Genomic DNA, 24,020 nt, shown 5'->3' on the forward strand with positions numbered 1-24,020 from the left:
GGTTGTTAGTCAAGCTGTACAAATACTTTTGAAAGGTTATCTACGTACATATTTCTCTTAAAGTTTCTTTATAAAATATTTTGCAGAGCAGATTCTCACCACTGAGAAGTGTCATTTCGTCAAAATGTGACAAAGTCACAAAAGCTGTTTTATTCCTAACACCACTGCACCCGGAGTCGTCCTTGTGTTTCTTCACACACAGCAAACTGGAAAATAAATATACAGAACATGAAAGTTGAGTTATTCTAAACAAAACACACAAAGAGAATGATAACCGAGCAATATCACTTTAAAACTTCAACTAAAACCTCTGTGACAACTATAGCATGTGTCGTGGTTTCCTTAGATGGATTACTACTTGGCATTTTATTAACAAAAATGGAATGAATTAGTATAGAGGTACTTTGGTTGAATCTGTTAAGACTAAATCTGTGGCAGATTTAGTCTGCCACAGATTTAGTGGCAGACTAGCACACACAGACAGTGTTCAGACTTCCACAGACAGACAAGTGTCTGGTTCATGTCAAACAGAGACCGTGTCTTTAGTAAACGGCGCAATGAAGAAAACTGAACAGCAACCAAAACCAACAGGCATCCATGAGCATGGGCAGAACATTTGGTATGACCGCTTAGCCAAATAAAAATTCCAGCTATGACCTCTGCTGTGACATTTTGTATTTGAGGGTTGGGTTATAAATACTTCAGGATCCCCAGAAATCTAGGAACAGAGTATGAATCATTTCTATTGGCAGGTTGTTACTGGAAGTGAATCAAAGTAAAGTTCAGACAGTAAAAACAAAAACACCGCCAGGAGTTGGTCATAAATTTTAGATTTCTGCACGAAAAAGTGCAGGATTTTTATAGACTGGTGTTAGAAACGTCTACAGTGACTCTTTCATGGTAAACATAGCAACATTTTCCTTCTTTTTCACTGATGATATTAAACTACATATGTCGTTCAAGCTAAATGTGACATCCAAACTATAAAGGAAGCAATAAACATGTGATTTAACTTCAGCTATGCACTGAAAATACAGAATCTAGAACTTGCTTTTTGCAATACAAAATGGGACCCATATAAAAACAACTGTAAGCACATACCTGTTCCCACATGAACTTTGAGCTGAATTTTATTTTATTTTTTTATATAATTTTTGAGTTACTGTTGCAGTGCTTCTTACCATGCCTTAATATGCGCATTGAGAAAAAAACAAACAAACATGGAACTAAACATGAGGAAATGAAATGGATTTCTGAGAATCCTTCTTGTTAAAGTAATCGAACCTTCTCTTTATTTTGTCTTTCTATGCCACTGAAATGAAACACATGTTCACAATATTATAACAGCACTGGGGGAAAATATGGCAAAACAAACAAAAAACCCTATAGAATGGAAGAAAAATAAATTAATGCACCAGAGTCTGTACATATTATGATGTGTTCTCAAGAAATGTCGCTGTACATCTCCTGTACACATGTTAAGCTAAACTATGTCAGCTTAACATAGGCTTGGTAAGCTAACATAGACGCATTAAAGAGACAAAACAACAAATAGAGGAGTTGAAAACATCGACTATCAAAAAGCAAAATAATATTTTCAATACTATTTAGTCTACATTTGAAGAGAAAACAAGCGACTGACAGAAAAAAAAGTCTAAATACAAAGAAAAACCGCTCACCTGCAGGTGTGTGAGAGGCAGGCAGGACATCTATACTTCGCTTCCTCTGATCCACAAACTCCACAACTAGACCAGAGCAAACAAATTAGAAAATATATAGGCTTATTTTGGAGGGAAATAAAACAAAAACAAACAATCCAATAAGAGGGAAAAAAGGAGTGACAATGAACATAAATTGAAAAAAAAACAAAACATATAAACTCAAATCAAAGCTGTAAGAGAAACGATAGTCTTCTCTTACAGCTGTTTTTCTCAAAGAGAAAAACAACACATAAGTATATGACAGTGTGTCCACTTTTTGGAACGACTTTAAACCCCGTACAACAAATATAAAAACAGGCTAGAATTCACAAGTTGGCAATTCAAGCAGTGACGACTGAGCTGTCTACTTACTTTGAGAGAGACATCTTCCGTTTGGTCCTTTTCTGCTCCTCCTCTGGGCAGTAGTTATCGATATGACCATCCACGTTGGACATTTTTTGTACTTTCTGCAAAATTATTGAGCACATAGCAGAAAAAACGCAACTACACGTTGTTCAGGTTGCTGGCGGCATCAAAACAAACCTACTTCCGTTCGAGGCAGCACGTGGAAACAAGTTCCGGTTGAAAATTCCGCTCATTGGTGCCCCCTTGTGTCTGCAAGGAGCATCTGCAACTATCTCAAGTTGAAGTCAGCAAAGTTGTCCTGTATTTTGAACAGTATTCAGAAGATTTCATTGGTAATGGGACTAAATGGACTTAAAAACTCAACTTTTTAACAAAACTGGAGTGAAATAAGACTTTGAGATACTCGATTTACCAGTATAAATTGTCTCTGTTTCTCGCTGATTTGTTTGCAACCAATGACTGGAATTTTGATGATCACTATTTATGAAAATAAAATGTCTCAAAGAAAATTGAGCCACTACTTGTTCTTATAAGTTAAAATAATAAGAATAATACTCATAAACAAAATCAGTAATATGACTTGATTGAATTAGTGTGCACACAATTAAGCTAATACTTTGTTGAGGACCTTTTTGATTTGATTAAAACCTTTAGTCTTATTCAGGTGGACTCCAACAGCTTAGTACATCTTGTTATGACAATATTTTTGTACTGTTCTTTGCAAAAAAGCTCAAAATCTCTGGTTTTAAATGCATTCTCTGTCCACTCTGATGATGATGTGGATGGTGCTTTTACACATAACATATTTGGAATTGTTGCCTAAAACTTCAACCTTGGACAAGAACTTATGTTTCTGTTTTCTGTTTTACTACCTAAATTCCAACAGTTTCTTTAATTGCTGTAGGTCGGTTGGCAGCTTGCTGAGGAATTTTTGTCTCATCTTTTCATCCAATTTGGAGAAATGTCCAGTTCTTAGTGACATTACAGTTCTGAGTTCACTGTATTCCATGATCTTGGAAATTATTTTCTGTCCTCCCCTGACTGATTCCTTTTGACAATGAGATCCTTTTGATGAACTACAGATTTTCCTGTTAGAGATGACTAACAAACTGTCCAAATAAAACAACTGAACATTATGTTGCGTTAATCAGAGGAACCTTAAGTGACAGCAGGGGTGCAGTGACAACATTTGAATGGAGAGAAACAAGTTTTACATATCTCAAGTTATAAGAATTATGTAACAATTTAGTGAGGTGTAATTAATTGTGGTATCTATTATTATCCACAATCCCGTTTGTTTCCAGTTGTACCAGGTTCTAGGTCACACTAAATGTGAAATATTCTAAAAGAATTTATCATGGGTTTCTTTAGCTTTTCATCACAAAGCATAAGATCTTAAAGGCAATTTGCAGACCTTTTTATCCACTTCATAAATATAAGCGTTCACTATGAATTTTTGATATTTCAAAATTCAGATGTTAATTAAGGATGGACAAATTTGTGCATAGATTGATGAGTGGATAAAAGGATGATGGACAGATTGATGGGAAAATTGATAAATGTAACTTTTCCATGTTGTTTAAAATGAAAAGCTTCTACTGCATATTGGTTGAAAGCTGTAGTTTTAGATGTTCAGAAAACTGAAAATAAAACCATAAAACAGATACACATTTTTTCCATATTTTGCCAGACTTGAGAAATGCCTTTAAAACCTGTGGTATTTATACTGGCAGTTATTATCATGCAAATATTTTTCATTTTTTCAAAAAAAAGAAGGAAAAAAAGCAGCAAACCATCTGTGAATAAAATGTACCATTTATTTATTTACACATTTCCATCCATTGTTATACTCCAAAAACTTCACAGAACGCTTTTAATAATATAATATAAGTTAAGACTACTTTGACTGTTTGACTCTGGCCAAAAATAGCTGCCAGTCAGCAAACAACCTCTGAATGTGAAAGTATTTGATGAACAGTCACAGGAATGAACTCTCAAATGTACCTTTTAGACATAAATAACAGAACTGTGATTGGCCAAACAGTTTATCTGAGAGTATAACTTACTGTGCTACAGCAATGTGAATAAAAAAAAAAGATTATAAATAAAAAATAAAAATATGCCGTCAATATATACACAGTAATTTTTGATGACTTGTTGTCTGTTGTTGCAGCACCAACAGTAGGTTCCTGGACCTACCAAAAAGAGAAAAAGCTACAAAACTGCGTCTATCAAAAATTGGTTCATAAATTAGAAATGACCAAATGAACATAAGTACTTGTATAACACAAAAAAAAAAAATCTTGATGTAACCGGTACATACAACGCATCATTTATAAGGACTATTTGACAATAGAAACTAGTCTAGAAAGCAAACAAGCAGGTAGAGGTAGAGCACCATTGGTCAAGATGTCAGAGTCCAACTGGGCAAGACCAAAGACAAAAAAGGCTATTAAAAATACTGCCTTAGATGGGACTTTGCATTTTAAAGCAGTTACATAATATCCACACACTATTGCACTTGCATACACTTTTGTTAGACAGTGCCCAGTGCAGAAGCCTGGCCCGTTCCTTCTGGTTTGACCCCTGCATAGGATGGTCTGGGTGTGCTTTCTGTGTAAGGTTTGGAATATGGAGAGCCTGTTGCGTTCCCTGTGTTTAGGGATTAACATATGAGCCCATATGCAGTCAGTCTAAGCATTGTAAAAATGTCAAGCAAACTGTTGTTTACACATTTATTTGAAAGCACAGATCTCCTTTTCCTTGCTGGCACAAACGCTCCATGAAGTTTGAGTTCTCAGCACCTGGAATTTGTTACTCTCCCAAAGTCTCAATAATGCTGTTCAATAAAACCACCCATCCTTTGATGTAGCCGAGGCAGCATCTCTTAGAAAGGAAGGCGTGTTTGAGCTTCTGTAGACGTGAGTGATTTATGAGAGCTAGTTACAGGACAATGTAGGGGTCAGAGGAAGCAGACAGGACCAGTTTCTAAGTGTTGTTGATGGTTAAGCAGTGAAGAAGAAAATTCCTGGATGTCTATGATAGGTAGCTGACGACTGTCCTGAGTGTGGAAGAAAAAATGAGACTGGTGCCAGCTGCCATCTTGAATCTGAAACAAAAAAAACTGTGATTAATATCTTTAGTTTTTTTATGGTTCAGATGATTTAAAGTACTTCAAAAATCCAAATGTTTTCCATTTCCCCAGCTCATATAAAGCAGCCTCCACACATATTAGCATCCCTTGTTCAAATATGCAAAAAACACCCATCTGAAATAAAAAATACATATACTTTATGGCAGAGGTGTAGTCTTTCATGGAAAAATCCAACTTTTGATCAGATCTTTAATTCAGATATTTTTTCATAGAAGGATTGTTAGTCATTTCTCTTGGTTTCTGTTTAACCATTTCTGTGTTTTTTTGCTATATACTCCACAGGTTTGGTTGTTTTTAAATTTTTTATTAAAGAGTTTATGACGTCATGCTTTCTTATTTTTTCAGAACCACAGGACAGGTCTAACTGCTGTGGTTGTGGGGTTTTGGGTTCCATGATTAGAACCCAAAACCTTCTTGGTGCAAAGAGACAGAGCTACCAAGTGCAACACAAACACTTCACTCTAAAATGTTTTCCAGTAGTATTTGATTTACAGAAAACATTTGAATGATTCTTCTTTAAAGAAAAGATTCACTGAGTGAGTTAAGCTAACCACACCATGTGTGTCTAATCCTGCTATTTAAAATGTGCTTTCTATCCATGTCATTACCTTGCATTCATCCTGAATCAGATGTGGTTCAAGTAGTGTGTTAGATGCATGTTTATTCCAACCAATAAACCGGGGTTTGGCGTCTTCTCTTTGCATGGATCCGGAGGAGCTGAATTTGTCTTTGGTTTTGTAGGCTGGATCACCCAGACAGTGAAATGTGATGCTTTGGCTTGCTTCAGAACTCAATAAATGGAGAAACTTCATTTGGACTTTCCCAATGTCAAACTCCAGCTATAAAAAAGGAATAGAAAGTATGACTGTAGTATCATAAGCACAAAGATAAGAGATGGTAAGAGATCTCTTTCAGGCTACCAAAATTTATTTAGTCTAATTTCTAATGATCAAAGCATTGACATGTTTAGTGTTTTACTTCTCCACTGATACCTTATTGGAGGCCACTGGGTGTAAACAAGTCTGTCCACCTCCAGTAAAGTTGCAGAAGACCTTGAAGGCATCAGAAGTGCAGCCAAGGTTTGGATCAATCCAGAACCAGTCTGAAATAAAATGGAAAAAATGTTCAATTACACAGAGATGCATCACTCACATCCATCAAATTTTGTGTCGTCTGAATATCCAAGATTATGGATCCTGGAAACATGTCAAGAAGGAAGCACTTTGTGTTCCTCACCCAGTCTTCAAGGCTAAATACAGCCACCCTACCTAATTACAGTCACTTGTATCTGAGATCTTGGCCTCTCCATTTTGATCAATTTCTCATGACCAGAGGTAAAGATTGGAACCTAGACAAATTTATCAAGGTTATTTTTTCATCACAAAAAAACCACATCACTGCAGACAAGGCCACAGCTAAAGCTAGAACTACTGATCAAACCTGAAATCTGGGTGTAGTGATGGACTCGTATCTGGGCCTTCAGACACATAAAGTCAGTTACAAAGTCAGCCTTCTATCAGCTGAAAAAAAATTCCAGGATTAAAGCAATAATGCCCCACAAAGATCTTGAGAAACTCATCCACATGTTTATCTTTATTTGAACTGTGGTGTCTCCACAGGTCTGCCTAAAAATATCAATTAGACATCTGCAGCTGAGCCAGGATGCATCTGTTCACGTTCTCACTAAAATTTGGAAGATAGAAAAGATCACCTCAGTTCTAAAGTCCTCCCACTGACTCCCTGTAGTCAGAGAATATATTTTAAAATACTTCTATTAGTTTATCCTAAAGGCCTGCTGTTAACCCAGACCAGTCAGGACTTCTAGTCCAAGTCTACTCTGCTTCCCCAGAATAAGATCTAAACAAGGAGAAGCTTCAGTTTTCATTCACCACTAATCTGGAACAAACTTCCAGAAAACTGCCAAAATGCTGAAACACTGAGTTTGTTTCAATCAAGACTAAAAACACATTTGCTTAGATAGCAGTCCATCTTATTCTGGTGTATTGTATAATTTGGCTAACCTCTCCAACATGTGACTCAGAGAACTTACCATCTTTGAGTTGTAAGTGCTGACAGTCCAGGAGGTCTTTACAGACACGAGCCGGATTTTCCTTTGTGCCAAAAGGTTTTTTGATGCTTTCAATCAATCCGCTCAGGTAACGCAGGGTCTTCAGTATCTCTACGTTCTGGTCTGGCAGGTTCATTTCAATGTTCTGAAAGATCTGCTTATGCAAGGGAAACAAAGGAGTCAAAATACAGAGTAATGAGGATTTAAAACCTCCTTAAAACAGCATCCTTATTTATTTGTATTAGGTGAACTTCAACCGAATTTTAGGTTTTACACCATGATCACAAAAACTAAAATATATCCCTCTGAAAATAAAGTATCTATAAGCTTCAATTTTTGAATATAATGATTAAAACAAATTATCCTTCAATGATATTATGACATAGGGAGAACAGTCTTTATGTGCTTTACCTCTGTCCTGACGTCGGTGTCAGACTGCCTGTGGAGAGCTGAGTCATCATAAATGTATCTCTGTAGATTCAGAACCAACATGATTAAACACATTCAAACCATAACAGTCACTATCTACTGTAATCCTACAGAAAAACAGGAGAAGGCTTGTATCTATAAAGGCTCACATTATTAATTTTAGCAGAATTAACAATGACAATCTTTTATAAACACTACAGATAGTCTTTGATTAAATAAGGATCTGATACAGTGGAAGTAAAGATAATAGAAGTTGATAAATGATTTACGTTGCCAAGTGCTACAACATTTTCTGAAATTCATTATTTGTTGGTTAGTCGTTTTTGAAAAAACTCTAGAAAAAAGGAACACATTTTAACAGGACATGGGAACGTTATAAAGTTGTTGCCTCTCCAGACATGTTACACATTTTTTCAGCATTTAGAATTTCATACCATCAAACTAAACTCTGTGTAAACATGATTCCTGGCACAAAACACTTACTGTGGGTCCGGGAGGGCCCGGTGGTCCCTAAAAAAAAATTAAGACTGCATGAATTATTGGCAAAAAATGGTCCCAATCAGATCAGTTTCTAAGATATTCTCTGTGAAGAGGCACTACTAGAAGATACAGATTTTATCCCAAAACACAAAATACTTAAAAATATGATTTTTAGTATTAAACATTTTTAATGCATGTCAGTCCAGCTTTTAAGATAATTTAAATGCAACACGTTCTGTACAGTGTTTGTTTGATACTGAAGTTAAGACTTACCTGTGGTCCTGGACTTCCATGTGGTCCTTGAGGCCCCTGAAAGTGTACCATGAAGTGTAAAGAATTTACATTTACACATGATTATTATCAATGGTACATTAATTTTATTCTTTCATTATGTTTTCATAGACAATACCTAATTTCAAAACAAGACCGTCAGCAGTTCCCGAAACAACACACGCACAAAAAAATCTTGTAAAAGCGCACGCAGGGTCAGTGAAACCACACACAGCGTAAAATATTTGTTTGGTCCAAAGGATTCCATTTCTTAAGACAGCAGGGGGGTTAATATCCACGTGATTATTTTATTATTATTTTTCCTATACTAGTTTAGTACCAGGTGTTTAGGTCCATTTTACTGTTGGAACAAACACTGGTGTCCAAGCTTGAATCACCTGGAACATTCACTTCTAATGAGTGGAAATTGGTCAGAATGTTCAGGAACAACAAATTAACTGTTCATAAACCAGAAGATGTTGGAGCGTCAATGTCACTGTTCTTCATGCACATGTAAAATCTCCAGAGGTCTAAAATGAGAAGCCAAATGCTTTGTGAAAAACAAGAGACTCTTAGGCTTGATCCATCATTTTTGAAGTAAGAGCTATATTTCTGACCAGTCATGTACAGTAGTTATACCACTGAAGCTTTCTTCTACGTCTCTTTACAACTGAATACTTTTTTTTTTTGCCATCTACTCCTTCATCTTACAAAACAACAATATATTTTGAATAGCACAAACTACACAAACTTAAAATACTCACCATTTCACCATTGCTTCCTTTTGGACCCCTTGGGCCCTAAAGCATGTTAAAAAAAGAAACCTCTGTAACAAACCTGTCACTTTAACATCAAGCAAATTGCAATAAGCTGATTTTATGAAAAGGTAAATCAAATGTGTAGCAATGACACTAGGCAAGTTCAAACCTACAGGTTTTCCTAGTGGACCAATCATTCCTTCAGGGCCCACAGGTCCAGCAAATCCCTGGAAGGTGAAATAAATTTGTACAACAACAATATTTTTATAATTAGCCTTCATTTAAAAAATCATTTGCATGTATTTTTTGTACCTATTTATGTCCCAAAAATTATCCTTTTTTTGTGATACAAGCACTTTGAAACGCCTTGCTGCTGACAGGTGCTATACAAATAAAATTTGATTGATTGATAATACCAATGCAAGTAATATAAGAGTAGATATTCGGCTATACTAGGTCTCATATTAAGAGGAAAATTAAATGTAAAAACATAACACCAAAATGGAAATGACACTGATGTTTTAAAAATGCACTGAAAACAACCTTTTATTATTAAACATTGATATTATGTGTCAAATGTGAGAAAATCAACATTTAGAGTTTATTTGAACTTACCAAAGAACCTACAGGCCCTTTAGGGCCTGGGATGCCTCTCAGTCCCAAGTCACCATTTGGGCCCTGTTCCCAGGCAAAAATGAATAATAATGTCATCAATATTATGTTTTGCTTCATTATAATTGCACAACTTAAATGTTTCTTACTTTTGGCCCAGGAAAGCCTTGTAAACCAACCATTCCCAAATCTCCAGAATCTCCCTGCAGAGACAAAGATATCAGTGACCCCAAAAAGCCATATGAAAAAATAAGAACATGCATAGTGTTTATGATTTTATGTTATGCTTCAAAGCGTTCCAAAGCAATGCATTCAATATCCCACAAAAAATGGCCTTTGTGTCTATTTTGGAAAAACTTGAATAGATATTGGTTCTGTGTCTGGATCTACAGTAGCCCCAACAACCCTCCACATAACTTCCAAGAAACACACACACACACACACACACAGGAGGAATGTCTGCATCCTTTTCTGTGTCTGTGTCTCTGTGTCTGCTTCCCAGGTGTTTCTAGTGGCATGTTTGTAGAGCCAGTCTTTCACATCCTTTGGAGAGCTCCGTTTTCAAACCAGCGTCTTTGGCTGGGAAACTGCATTCACTGAGAAGTGTAAAGGAATCTGACCCAGGGGTAACCACCCCCCTCTGTTTTAGAAATGTCAGTGGAGATAACGAGCAGAAAGAGGGAGGTTTGGGGGGACTGAGTTCTGTTTCCTTTCTCTCATTCTCTCTCTTTTTGTTGCATAAGTAAAGTGGAGCAACTCTTTTTCTCAGGACACTGGAGCACGCTGCTCTTACATAACTTTTCAGATGGAATGTTTCCATTTTAGTTCTCGCCCCAATAATTTGTTGCTCTATCCAGGCTGGAAAAGCATCAGGCACAGATATTTTGACTAAATACATATCAGTTACATATAGCCTGAAGTTATATTTGGAGAGAAGTTTAGGAAAGAAACCGATTTATAATCCTGCTCAACAAGAACATTCCAAGGATGGTATCAGTTATCCAGATTAATGTGGTACGGTTGGTGGATTATGCTGTTATGTTTTTATTCAGATCAGTTTTCATGTGTCCTTTACTTTTTGTGAGATTCTGCTTGGTTTTAGTTTGTGTTGTGCGTCTTTCTGTCATGTAGCCCAAATAACTTTATTTTATAATCATTTTTCCATCTGCTTCGTGCAACGATTCCTTTTCATATTTAATATGATTGAACCCGCTTCTCTTTTCTGTCCCATTTGGTTCCAGCTCCCCAGAGACACTGTGCTTCATGCTTTCATCTTTCAGTATATTGCAATTCTTATCAACCATTTGTTTGTGTCCTAGAGTGTATCTATTATTTAGACATTTTCTATTTTTTCTTTTAGTCTTCTTGGAATATACATTTTATTTTGTTGCATCATAAATTAAAGTGTAACCCCCATTTAGCTACTCACTTAAGTTCTTAATTTGCTATTATCTTTTGAATCTTTAGGCAGAAATGCATATTCTTGATATTTGAATAACAATTAGAGAAATTTAAATACACATCAGGGGAAAAGGTGATAAAATATGCAAATCAGATGAAGGTAAAAATCAATCAAAAGGTAGATTTTCATATTAAAGTTTCTAAACTGCACAGCATCCTTGGAAGGAACATTTGGGGTTCTGTGTACAGCTTTGGGTCTTATTTAAGTGGAGTTTCCACTCACTGCTTGTCCTTTAGGTCCTGGATCACCTTTCTTGCCTTGGTCACCTGTCGATCCCTCTACGCCTTTGGATCCAGGAGCTCCCCTGTCTCCAAGCAGGCCAAGTTCCCCCTAAATTATTATGAAGTGTCATTTATTTACAAGTTTATTAAAAATAATAATAATAATTTAACGTGAAACACCAACTTCAGTTAATTGAGCTTGTCCTCCCGTCTTAGTTTTTCTCACCTTCTGACCAGGTGGTCCGCTCTCTCCAGGTGCTCCAGGAAGTCCAATTTCTCCCCTGGGACCTGGACGCCCAGCAGGGCCCTCTGGGCCCAACGAGCCTCGCTGACCCTGCAGGTGAACAAGAAGTGTAATCAAGAAAATGCTGGTTGCTTGTGGCAACTTGAAGAACGACATCTGAATGTAAGGTAAGAATCTTGGTTGGAAAAACATTTTGAAATCAGTAACATTTGCTCCTTCTTGATCACCAACTTTCAGTAGAAGATACATTTCCACACAACCTCTCTTTAGGCAAAAGCTTTAGTATTTTGGAACCAACAGCAATTTGGTCTGACTTATAAATAAATACAGGCAGAAATATCTTTAAAACACGCCGAGTGATAATTCTTAAATGTGGGGAAAACTGTGGAGAAACTATTGGTTATATAGAATTTTTTCTTTGCATGATATTTGACAATAAGAACAAACGTTAAAGATCATCGTTTTGATCAGCTGCAACAACATAACCAGTTATCAGAAATGTGTCTCTTAATTTTAAGAGACTGTAAACTAATAAAGTAGCAAATTAATGTTAAATATGTGATCAAAAACAAAAAGTATTGTTGTATTAAATGTTATGAACACAAAAATAATTTCCACCCATGTTTTCGATAAGTATCTTTCTTCTTCTGCTTCACAGCTAGATGCAACAAAGAAGGTAACAATACAACAGCAAGGAAATGTCCTGATGTAGGGGGTTTTGTTAGATATGAGAGAAAATACCAAAGTTATGTGACTTTCTGATTAGGCTGTTTCTTGAGTTTTAAGGGTGCCACAAACTCTACCAGCAGTCAATGACTTACTGTCTAATTCTGCTTCACCATAAAAGCTAGTAAAGCTTAATGAATACCAAAACCAAGTATTTTCCCCTTTCCTTCAAAAATGTTATAACAGTAACAGTTGTTCCTTTGTAGTGTATGGTGGTTTTCTGCTCCATTTGCTGCGTGGTGAAGCAAAATGGAACGACTCATTAGAAAACACACGGAGCTCGCTGTCATCCCAGATATGGCTTCTATTCTTCAGTCTCTTTTAGACGAGCTGACAAGTTGAGAACCAGACGGTAATTGCAGAGCTGTCATGAAACCCAAAAAGGAGTTAAAGTTTTTTTTTTTTGTAATCTTTCAACTTCTTGAGATTTAATGAGGATGGAGCAGCAACTCTCTCACACATATGCATGGTGCGTACAGGAGCTATGGAAAATGTTGTGGAGAACTAAGATGATTGATTTACTGTTGGATGTAGAGTTGGGCAAAATCCCACGCTAAGGAAAATTCCCACAGTTCCGGCAGCGGCCATTAAAACACATGTGAACATGCAAAACCCTCTTGAGTATAGAGGCTCCAGGCATTATGGGCTGTTTGGAAATCAATGCATATCTGGTTTTGAATACACACTGGGTCATTAAAAAATGGGAACTGCTCAGCAGAGGCTCCTGCGTGGAACTGGGTGATAATTTTACAATGTTGTTGTGGAGGTTGGCAAGTCAGTCTTATATTACTTCAACTTAAATTACATGTCATAACATTTTTAACATGCAATGCAATGTTTTTGCACATTAAAACTACTCTTAGGTTCGGCCATCTGCGTTCCTTTGGCTGAGGTTTATGGCATCACATTGGTAAATTTAGAAAATAGAATAAAACACCAACAAAATTACACTGATTGGATAGTTTATGTGAAGAAATGACACATTCCTGTCCAAAATAGATGACTTAAAATGCAATATCTGCATCACTCTGTGAGATAATTAAAGTAAGAGATTCCTGAATTAGTCACACTTGATTGTTATACGATGTTGTGTAAACGAAATTCACACAAGGGAACTTGACTTTCCAAGCCTGTATAAAATTCTCCAGTTTGGCTCCTGACATGTTTAAATAAACCCACAGTGCTACAATCAGGTGAGACCAATAAAATCAAACAAGCCAAGCAAAGCCAAGTTCATTTATGAAGCACTTTAGAAACAGTACTGACCAAAGTGCTGAACAAAGAATGATTGAAATAAACGGAAATAATGTTATAATAAAAAAAAATGATTAAAGGTAAAAGTGGCAAAAATAAAATACTACAAACAAATAAAAATAAAACCGAAATAAATATAAACTGACCAAGATATGAATGTGAAAAAAGTTTCGAAGATTAGTAAAATAAATCATTTTAAGTGAATATAAACAACTAATATGGTGCCTGTATGTGGATTTTCATACCGATCACCTGATCCTCCAGAGGAGAACATAGATTTGTTACAACTTGAAATTAAGTTTTAATGCCACAGACAGAAAAGGAATTGTAGTTTTTGTGAATATTTATCTTTCTAAGTAGGTTAATTGTTTATTTGCCAACTATAATAAAATCAATACTGAAAGTTCTTTACAAAATTAGCTTTTTAAATACTTAATTTCATGCTGGCTAACATTTGCTAACACATTAAAGAAGGCTTAAGTGTGTCAGCAAAGATCAAGGTTTTCAACTCCAACTGTTTGGATGTGAGATCCAAATTTTTCCAACTCTTTTCAGTGTTTTTTCCGCATTGTTGTTTATGACTGACCATTCAAAAAATCTTTAGCCTTTCCTTTTCTGAAACATGGCTAAAAACATACCGCTTCTAAAGTACCAAAGTTCAAGTTTTGCATATATAGAGCTGCAGTCTTGTAAGACTATAAAACCTTCAGATTGTGACAACATACATTTGGGTTTGTCAGAAGTTATCTCCAACATCTGTACTTTCTAGATTTGTGTATTCTGAAGGCTAAACCCTCGTTGTACCTCGGAAAGCTTTAATCACAACCAAACAGCTACAATCTTCTGCAGTGCAATGCAGCTGTTACCTGTCGCCCTGGTTTTCCTGGCAGACCTGGTAAGCCAGTCAGTCCTGGAAGACCATCTGGACCTAGATAACCTTTCGGTCCCGTGAGTCCAGGTAAACCAGTTGGACCCTGGAGAATGACAACATCTCTTATTTAAAAATTCTAATTCAAAAATACTTTATTGATCCCAAAAGGAGATTAAATTATGGTCATTTTAAGGCTGAAGGTCATCTGTACATGCCAACATTGACATTGATGATCCCAAATGCATTCTTGTTACAACAGTTTTTTATTTCCTCTTACACTGGGACACATAATTGTGTCTGGAGTCATGAGATTAAATTAACATAAAAAAAAATAAGTGATATTTTTGTTGTATGAAGACTCCAAAGCTAAATTTGAAAACCTAAAATAAAATTTTTAATTTTGTTCCAAAGTGAATGGGACTAGGTATCCTTATTTTATCATTTGGTTAAAAAGCTTCATTAGTTAACATTGTGAAGCTTGAAAGCTTGGTTTTGTTAATTTCCTATTAAAAATAAATATTTTTCACTCAAGCCACAGTCTCTTCAGAAGCCATGCTTCTTTCGATTGCCGAACAGTGCAGAGTAAAATGAAATAGTATGTGTCTTTTTCAGCTGACAAAGTTGTTTTTTTTATTAATAAATATATGAAATTTACGCAGTAGTAAAAAAAATGTTGCAGTAGTTTCTGTCTAAGGCAGACAATCACTCACTTCAGCACCAGGGGCTCCATTCAGACCCCTCACTCCCTTCTTTCCAGCTGAGCCCTAAAGTGTGAAACGTAAGTGTCTGTAAACAAGTCATTGTGTCAAGTTGATTATTTTCAAATCATAAAACAATAATAAAAAAATAATACTAAAAAATTACACAGCAATATCACACTTCCATATCCAGAAAGACAAATGCATTAAAAAAAGCTATTTATAGCTTCAGAGGATACAAACATGGTATGGTTTACCAAAGCTTTTAATTTGAAACAGGCATAAACAGGAAACCAGAAAAAGTCTCCAGTGTTTTCATGTCAGACCAAATGATGAACGTTTCTAACAGAAGGCAGCAGATGTTGCTTTTTGTGTACCTCACAAAAAGAGACTGAACCGAAGCCAAGCAGAGAAAACAACAGGTAAATAAGTGGCGACGACAAACTGTATTTACCTAGTTGCTTGCCTGATATCAGTGTGTAACTTAGAACATCTCTCTGAATTGAGAGTCTGGACACTTTTTGATCTTGTTTTCAAGTTGTTTTTAAGTTACATATGTTGCACTTTAAATGTGCAGGCAAAATGAGTGCAGTGACTCACAGGAGGCCCCTTTTCTCCTTTAACTCCTGGTTCTCCAGGCTGGCCAGGTAGACCCTTCACCATGCAAAAATATAAACACATACAACCAATAAAAATTATTATCCTTATCAAAGTTGTGTTAATGCAATATTTTAGAGTCTGTTGACTCACCGGTGGGCCGGGTGGTCCAATTCTGCCACGAGGTCCAATCACACCAACATGACCCTGGAACATCGATATTTGAGACATGATCGTATGCTTTTCTGATCACCTTTAAATACGCAAACTAGATACTAATTTTTCTGGAGGGAAGGAATGTTGCTGCATGTTTAATGCCCTCAGCCACAATGTCATTAGAGTAAACAGTACTGTGTAATTGTTATTTATGTTTTTATCTAATAACACATTAAGGCAACCGTGGTCACATTTTTAGTAACTTTAGGAAATTTTAGTAAAACAATGTGAAAAGATATTTATATTTGTATGTCAACTTTTCACTAAAAATATTATTGCAAATCATTCCTTAGAAAATAATACATTATTAGTTAGATTAATCTTAATATGAGATCACATGAAAGCAGCACAAACAAAGAAAGAATCAGTGTTTGAAATCAGTGAACACAGTTTCTCACTTCACTTACAGGTTACATATAAATGTCTAAACCCCTCAAAGAAAACAAAGAAAAATTAGCATTTGCTGTAGCCTTGCCCTGTACTGTAACACATCGCATTGTTTTTGTGGTTTTACCAACCTTGTATCCTTCATCTCCTGGCTCCCCGCGCTCCCCACGCTCTCCTGCAGGCCCCTGAGTAGACAATCATGCAGCTACATGAAAACATGTGCAATACATTGGCTTGATTCTCCTTGGCTGCAATCCTACTTGAACATAGTTACTTGTCAGTCCAACATACAGAACTTGTTCAGCTTCGTCAAAGAAGCGACTCTCACTTTAATGATCATACTCTGCACTGTAAATCCTAAAAACAAGCTTGTCATTTATAGATTGCAGAGTGAGGTTGTTATAGTCTTATTTTTTGTGATGAAAACAGATTGTTTTCCAATGTCACATAATTCCCTTTTTGTACATACTTGAACTTATTTTGGATTATTTTTGCCACAGCCAACAGTAGATCTCAGTATAACAACTAATGCAAAGGAAATAAATGCATTGCAAGGAAAATAAAAAGAGAACACTGCAGCTTTCCTAAAGTATAAGTGTTTTTATGAAAAATAAAAACATTGTTTTTTTTATATGACAGAGAAAAGATTGCATAAAAAGCAGAGTTTGAAGGAAAGCAAGACCTACTGGTTCACCTAAGGGCCCTGGTGGTCCTGGAGTCTTATTGTCCTCGCCTGGATAGCCCTGGGATGCATCACAGTCAAAGTCACAATTTATGCAACAACTCAAGTCAATACATTTTCACACTTAAACATGTTTAAATTCTTTGGAAGTATTTTAATTTGGATCACTAATTTAGATCGTATTACCTTTTCACCTTTGGGTCCTGGTGGTCCAATGGGCCCAGGTTTGCCAGGGTGTCCCTATGAAAGACAAAAGTTGTCTTATCTATACATAATAAACATAAATGGCTGCCCTATGTAAATCAAATGTGATATTTTATCATTAATATGTTCTCTAATTTGCGGACTGGTGTTCTCAACTCAAAAATATCCTTATGACTCTGATCATGTAGTATTTTTGAAGTGTTTTTAATATAAAACGCATGAAAAACTCACTGGATATCCTGACAGTCCTGGTTGTCCCTCAAGCCCCAGGACTCCTGGTTGACCCTGAGAAAAAAATAATAAAGTAACTACATGAAGCTTTTGTTTTATTTTACTTAAACATTATAGTGACTCACTTATTTAGCGTTCAACTCATATTCACTGACATTGTTTCCATCTACAGTAGTTTTAGTTTGATTTTAAGGAAATCCAAAGCAAAAGGAAAAGCAGAACAAATGGGAACTAACAGGAGGGCCTCGAGTTCCCCGAGCCCCTTTCGGCCCTGCCTCGCCCGGTTGGCCGATGTCCCCTCGAGAGCCAATCTCACCAGGAAGACCTGGAGGGCCCCTCTCTCCCTGCAAAGATCCAAAAGATCAGGGGATGGTTGGAAAAAATGGCACAGGATAGAATAAATCGGAGACAGAAAGACCTTCAGCTTAGACATTTTGATCAGGGGAAGAAGTAGTGATGTGGGGTTCGGTCATATTATTTATTTATTTCAAACTGTTTTTTTTTTTTAAAAAACAACAACAACAAGGGAACAAGCATTCAATGGGAGAGAAAAAAATGTGCATATAAAACAGTAAATCAAGTAAAATACTCAAAAACTGGACTCTGAAGAGAAGCAGAAGAAGGACAAAATATCAGTTTATATCAGTTTAAATATCAGGATGGAAACTGGTGGAGACATTATCCAAAAGTCCTGCTTTGGGGTGAAAGACATCTCAACTACTGATGCACAAATCCACAACCCGCTCTATAGATTATTATTTCTTAGGGTAACAATAAGGTACATTTTTAAAAGGTACTTTTAAATATGGAAGATCCTAACCTTCTTTCCGTGGCGTCCTCTGTTCCCTGGAGGGCCAAGTTTTCCTTCTGGGCCCTATCAGAACAACATGAAATATAACATGTTTTTATGCTTAGTGGCACAACTGACTGGACTGCTGAATGCCAACCCCTGACTTAACTGCCTGAGAGAATTTTATAATTTAGTCACTCGGAAGGATTTGTTTTAGAAAACAACCAAAAAGTTAATCAAAGATGTAATCTGGTTGCATTTACTGAAAACAGTTGTGTCTGTATTATTATTATCTTGACTGCTGTACTTTTTGACACTATATAAACCACATCACATCTTGTATTGCTTTATAATGACCTTGATGCTTTAGTGGCAGAACACCAGAATTCATGAGTGCATGAATATAAAAGTCTTTGTCCTCAAAACACAAGACTTAGCTGCATCGTGTTTCAAACTGTAAGCTGCCATTTTTTACACACCACTGTTAAAGTACTACATCTTTGTTATGGAACAAATGAAACTATCCATCCATTAAATCTGTCTGCTGATCCAGAGTCAGGAGAGTGCTGATGCTCATCTCCAGTGCTGACAAAAATCAACCTAAAGCTGGGATTCAAGCCCAGAACCTTCTGACTGGAAGGCCACAGTGCCACTGCCCAGCTTCATCTGCCATGAATAACTATCAGCATGATTTATATGTTTTCTTAAAATCTGAGAGTAAATTTTGGAAGATAAAAAAATGACTTGCGCGAAATCCCTGTTTCCCAGGTATTCCTGCTGGTCCTTGGGGCCCTGGATCTCCTTCAAGTCCTTTGTCCCCAGGCTCCCCCAAAGGGCCACGCTCTCCAGGATCACCCTGAAAGATTCAGAGAAAGAATGAAACTCACACCCCGGGTGGATGAGGTGATGAGTAAGATTCATGTTGTTCATGCAGAAATCCCATATTTTCCAAACTCAACTTTCCAGAATACTTTGTTGTTTTTAGCCTATTTTTGGATGGAGGGATGGATGGCTTTGGAAGTTCAAACATTTATTCATATTTTCTTTTTTCATACTTATGAAAACCTGGAAAATGTATTAATCAAATCTTATACTTCTCCAAACTTTTCGGGCATGTGTAGGAGTCTTGTAACCCTGTCTCGTGCTCCAACTGACTCCATTCAAAATTAAAGTAGAAATCAAACAAAAAGCTACAGAAACACCTGAATATTCATTTTGTTATGAGATTTTGAATCTCTCTTGGAAGATTTGGAATTAAATTGATTATTTTTCCAAATCTAAACAGGTTTAGCTTGAAGACTTTAATCTAAACTCTCAAATTTATTGAAAACATTTTAAAAAGTCATTAAAAAAGGTTTTCTGTTCTTACCTTCGCTCCATCTTTGCCCTGAGGGCCATCTTCCCCTGGGGGGCCAGGTGGACCCTGTCAGTGAATTACAGTTTGAAACAAAAACGTGTTTTTCTTGAAGAGGTCTACCGGCTAAATCAGAGACGATGCAAGAAAAATAAAAAAGTCTATTTATAGAAGCATGTTTTCTACTAAATGTGTATTTCAGAGGAACAATTAACATAGTAAACACCACAACAATAACTTAATGATTGTGAACAGTACCAAAGCTGTCTTTAGAAGAAATGAACTGTTCACCAAAACTGTCATTTATAACTAAAGATTCAGTGACTTTAGATAAATTGTGACATAAAACATCTTCGCTTTCTGTGGCACTTTGACATATCATGTCCACAGAGTCTCAGCACAGCGTTTTGAACATCACAGCACTTGAACTTTATTTATGTGCATTGTAAAAACTTCATTTAAGATGTTCAGTCCATTAGTGAGTCAGCAATGAGACATTCACCGCACAATCTGCACAAGGACGTCTCTGTGGTGAACAACTGCAGCTGTCTGGGACACACAAGGAAAGAAAGCACTCGGTGTCTCAGTGAGTCTGGAGCAGATTTTATGTGACTGTGGTCAGAGTCACGAACTCCTGATCTTAGATTGTTGTAGATGCTAAAGGTTTATACTCTGCTAGTGGCATTTATTCAACAGTAGCTTGAAAGGTGGAAGAGCAGAGAGAGAAAAGGAAGACTAGGACAGAATTAAGATTTCATAATACATACTTTAACTAGAAGAACTGTTCTCAGATGACTTTGATTGTCACCTCAGTATAATTTGTGCTTTCTTTTTATTTATTGTTTTACTGCGCATATAATTTTGCTTGGCACAGATAAAGATCTGAATTAATTTAATATCTATAATTTTCATTTCTTTAAAGCTGCAGCATATTGAGCTCCTCTGTCTTCTCGGCAGAAATACACCACTCAGTCAGAAGCAACCAATCAGAGCCAGGAGGAGGGTCTTAGTGCTGTCAATCATTCTCATGCTCATCCATTCCCCTTGATCTCAGCTACATAGCTCACCATGAATGCTAACACTAGTTAGCATGGCCACCAGTGTCAGTGGATAAATAATTTTCCTAGAACAGTAAGTCAGTTTTCCACCATTAGTACATTGAGCAGTGTTGATGTCCTGGCTCTGATTGGTTGTTTTTGGCTGACAGCTGTGCATTTTTGCAGATGGCAATAGTAGCTCAATGAGCAGGTGGAGAAGCTCCATCTTCTCACAGATTATCTGTCTCATACTGTTTTATCTACAGTTTTATCCAGCTGTGAAGCAGTTTTATCTAATACAGAAAATAAAATTACACACACACACACACATATATATATATATATATATATATATATATATATATATATATATATATATATATATATATATTTGTAAAAGCTACCCACTGCCACTTTAATGCAGTGGTGTCCAGAGTCAGTCCTCAAGAGCAGGTGTCCTGCATGTTTTAGCTCCTTCCCTGGTTTCACACACCTGGATCAAATAATGGCTTGTTAGCTGGCCTCTGCAGCACACTATGACATGCTGAGAAGGTAGTTGGAGCATTTGAGTGAGCTGTGTTGGAAATTGGCAGGACATCGGACCCTGAGTACTGGAGCTGGACACCAGCGCTTTACTGCAGTGTTTCTCAATTTGGGCCACTCCGAGCTGCATATTTTAAACGTGTCTCTGTTCCAGAACACCTGATTCGAATGAATGCATGGTCTCCTCTGCATGCCATCAAGTGCTGCAGAAGCCTGTTAATCACTTTACTCAAGACAAGTGTGTGGCAGAAGGAGGTACCTAAGGAGGTCAGGGGGGCTGAGGACTGGGAATGAGAAAAAACACTGCAGGGCAGTCAAAACACATGAAGAGAAAACAGGACTAAAGTGTCAAAGCACAGTTACGGTCAGATGTTTACACACATCACAGGCATTACTGTCACATTAACCATGGGTTTTTAGGAAAGCATTTGAGTTGGATGTAATGACTACAGAACAATCAACATCAATGGTTGTATGTTCTGGGGCAGGTGACAGCGCTGTTGCCGGGCAGAATACAGGCTCTGGGTCTGAATCCCAGCCTGGGGTCTTTCTACACAGAGTTTCTCCATGGGCACTATGGCTTCCTCCCACAGTCCAGAAACATGGCTATGAGGTTAAATCGTGTCTGGTCATTTTACATTTAAATCTTTCACAGGTTTGAATAGTTCTGGGGTTAAATGTTACATCAATAAAAAATTAAGTACCTAATCAGCAGACAGTCATCAACACACTCCATTAGAAGGTTAAGCCCTAAAAGGTCATTGTTTTGAAGTTGTTCAGAATTTACTATATGAATTAATAATAATAATAATAATAATAATAATAATAATAATAATAATAATAATAATAATAATAATAATAATAGAAAGCTGAGCGGAAAAAAAAAAGTGTGATCAGCGAGAATTGTGAAGCAAAGACCTTTGAAGGCTTTAGGACACATTAATAAGGCATGGAGAGCAACTTCAACAGTCAAGTCACACATATGTATCCAAAACAGCTGCAGAGATGTATGCTGCATGGAACATTTAATATTAGATTAATGGAATAAAGTGCCTTTTCAGGAGTGTAATTTATTGGTATGTACCCGTGACAGCATGAATTAAAAAGCATCCACATAAAATGTTATATTATCTATTCAGTATTTGTTATAAAATCTCTTAAGTTTTATAGCTTTGCTATAACTCCAAATCACTCCACCGTGGAAAAACAACAGTCCTAAGAAAATACTTTTCTATGTCACGATAACATATGGATAACATATGATGAACTGTTAGTTAAGGGACTGAAGCCCTATAGTCAGCATCTGTGTTAGAGCTGTTGTAAACCTTGTCTAACATTTTTGATTAGCATCACAAGATAATGAAAAAGATGTTAACAGACATCGTTTATGAAATTAGAAATGGAAAGTTGTTTTTTTGCTGGCAGGCGGTTAAGTCTCCCCCTGCTGGATTTGAGAAACAATACCGGTTCCTTACTGGTGTCTTTAAAAAAAAACAAGAAAAAAAAAACAAAGCATGTGTATGAACATTTCATACACAGAATATTAAGCATGATCTGAAGACACATGAAGGGAAAACATCAAATGCATCATTTTTAATCACTCACTCTGATTCCCTCCTGTCCCTGTTCCCCTTCAGGTCCTGGAAGTCCAACATCCCCCTACAGTAAACGCAAGAGACAAAACATGACTGTCTGCTCATCAAACACTAAATATAAATGTGTCAGCGTTCATAACATTCATGGTCATTAAAAAGCCTAATCTTTTTTTTAAACTTTCAACAGTGTTTCCTGGAACAACCTTACGTTTACACATTTATGATTGCAGCTTTTACAGTTAAAAAGATGTAAAAATGTTTCGATGTTTTGCTAACCTTTAACCCTGGCTCTCCGATGGCACCTGGTCCTCCCTCTACACCTGGAACACCCTGAAAGAAATACACAAGAAGAGGAAGGAAGTGCACAAAAATGTTTAGGGAGGAACAACAGTGCTGAATTTGAAGTCAATGCCAAGTAAAAGACAAACTATTTGTCATAAAAAGCTGTTTAAGTACTTCAGGTCCCTGCTCTCCATTGGATCCAGACTCCCCAGTTGGTCCTTTAGGTCCCTAAGAACAACCAATAAAAAAATGGTCAATTGATACTTCATAGATGTTTTTGATAATGAATAAAAATTTTCCCTTTGTGATGATAAAGGAACACAGTTTGAATTAATAAGAAGTTATCTGAGAAAAGCAGCTTGAGTTTTGAGAATTCCTTGGATAAAGATGCTGAACATTGTCCAAAAACAAGATAAGACTCATTACATTACCAGAGCCTCTAGCTTTTCCGAATGCTCCCATCTTAAAACCTGCCTTTGTCTGATTGTTTGACATGCTTTATACCCCTGAGCATTTGGTGAGTTTCCAGGTAATTCAAGAACAATGAAGATGAAGCCAATAAAGTCTGGGAGCACTCAGGTGTGAAGAAGCAGGGAAGCGACATAAAGAAACATTCATCATACCACTAACCTTCCTCATAAACAGTTTTGTTTTTAGTAATGATGTTCATCAGAGGTTCTTGAGTGTTTATTAAATACTTCCAACCCAGCCCACCTCCACTTTAAGAAGCCTTTTAAGCAGACATCATTTTGTCATTATGTATCACAGATGAGCTTCTTGGTTGGTGTG

The 24,020-nt window shown here is 36.6% G+C and overlaps 2 protein-coding genes across 2 annotated transcripts in view; both read right to left on the reverse strand.

Moving 5' to 3' along the window:
* Positions 1–2,280, reverse strand: part of znhit6 (zinc finger HIT-type containing 6) — a 28,605-nt gene extending 26,325 nt beyond the window's left edge. Inside the window, exons 1-3 of the mRNA XM_014967234.2 lie at positions 2,073–2,280; positions 1,680–1,745; positions 100–206 (exon numbers count right to left, since the gene is read on the reverse strand). Of these exons, the coding sequence (XP_014822720.2) occupies positions 100–206; positions 1,680–1,745; positions 2,073–2,188 (289 nt within the window). The 5' untranslated portion in view covers positions 2,189–2,280. The remainder of the gene's footprint in view (positions 1–99; positions 207–1,679; positions 1,746–2,072) is intronic.
* A 1,583-nt stretch (positions 2,281–3,863) lies between these two features.
* Positions 3,864–24,020, reverse strand: part of col24a1 (collagen type XXIV alpha 1) — an 85,519-nt gene continuing 65,362 nt past the window's right edge. Inside the window, exons 33-60 of the mRNA XM_088004846.1 lie at positions 23,406–23,459; positions 23,226–23,279; positions 22,960–23,013; positions 19,790–19,843; positions 19,169–19,276; positions 18,451–18,504; positions 17,867–17,974; positions 17,631–17,684; positions 17,382–17,435; positions 17,200–17,256; positions 16,645–16,698; positions 16,064–16,117; positions 15,914–15,967; positions 15,326–15,379; positions 14,611–14,718; positions 11,747–11,854; positions 11,522–11,629; positions 9,987–10,040; positions 9,841–9,903; positions 9,399–9,452; positions 9,232–9,267; positions 8,471–8,506; positions 8,201–8,227; positions 7,700–7,759; positions 7,271–7,442; positions 6,213–6,322; positions 5,829–6,059; positions 3,864–5,175 (exon numbers count right to left, since the gene is read on the reverse strand). Of these exons, the coding sequence (XP_087860972.1) occupies positions 5,029–5,175; positions 5,829–6,059; positions 6,213–6,322; positions 7,271–7,442; positions 7,700–7,759; positions 8,201–8,227; positions 8,471–8,506; positions 9,232–9,267; positions 9,399–9,452; positions 9,841–9,903; positions 9,987–10,040; positions 11,522–11,629; positions 11,747–11,854; positions 14,611–14,718; positions 15,326–15,379; positions 15,914–15,967; positions 16,064–16,117; positions 16,645–16,698; positions 17,200–17,256; positions 17,382–17,435; positions 17,631–17,684; positions 17,867–17,974; positions 18,451–18,504; positions 19,169–19,276; positions 19,790–19,843; positions 22,960–23,013; positions 23,226–23,279; positions 23,406–23,459 (2,181 nt within the window). The 3' untranslated portion in view covers positions 3,864–5,028. The remainder of the gene's footprint in view (positions 5,176–5,828; positions 6,060–6,212; positions 6,323–7,270; positions 7,443–7,699; positions 7,760–8,200; positions 8,228–8,470; positions 8,507–9,231; positions 9,268–9,398; positions 9,453–9,840; positions 9,904–9,986; positions 10,041–11,521; positions 11,630–11,746; positions 11,855–14,610; positions 14,719–15,325; positions 15,380–15,913; positions 15,968–16,063; positions 16,118–16,644; positions 16,699–17,199; positions 17,257–17,381; positions 17,436–17,630; positions 17,685–17,866; positions 17,975–18,450; positions 18,505–19,168; positions 19,277–19,789; positions 19,844–22,959; positions 23,014–23,225; positions 23,280–23,405; positions 23,460–24,020) is intronic.

This window comes from Poecilia mexicana, unplaced genomic scaffold, assembly GCF_051168715.1.
Source record: "Poecilia mexicana isolate PSO_F unplaced genomic scaffold, ASM5116871v1 scaffold_4, whole genome shotgun sequence".
In the NCBI taxonomy this organism is placed as follows: domain Eukaryota; kingdom Metazoa; phylum Chordata; class Actinopteri; order Cyprinodontiformes; family Poeciliidae; genus Poecilia; species Poecilia mexicana.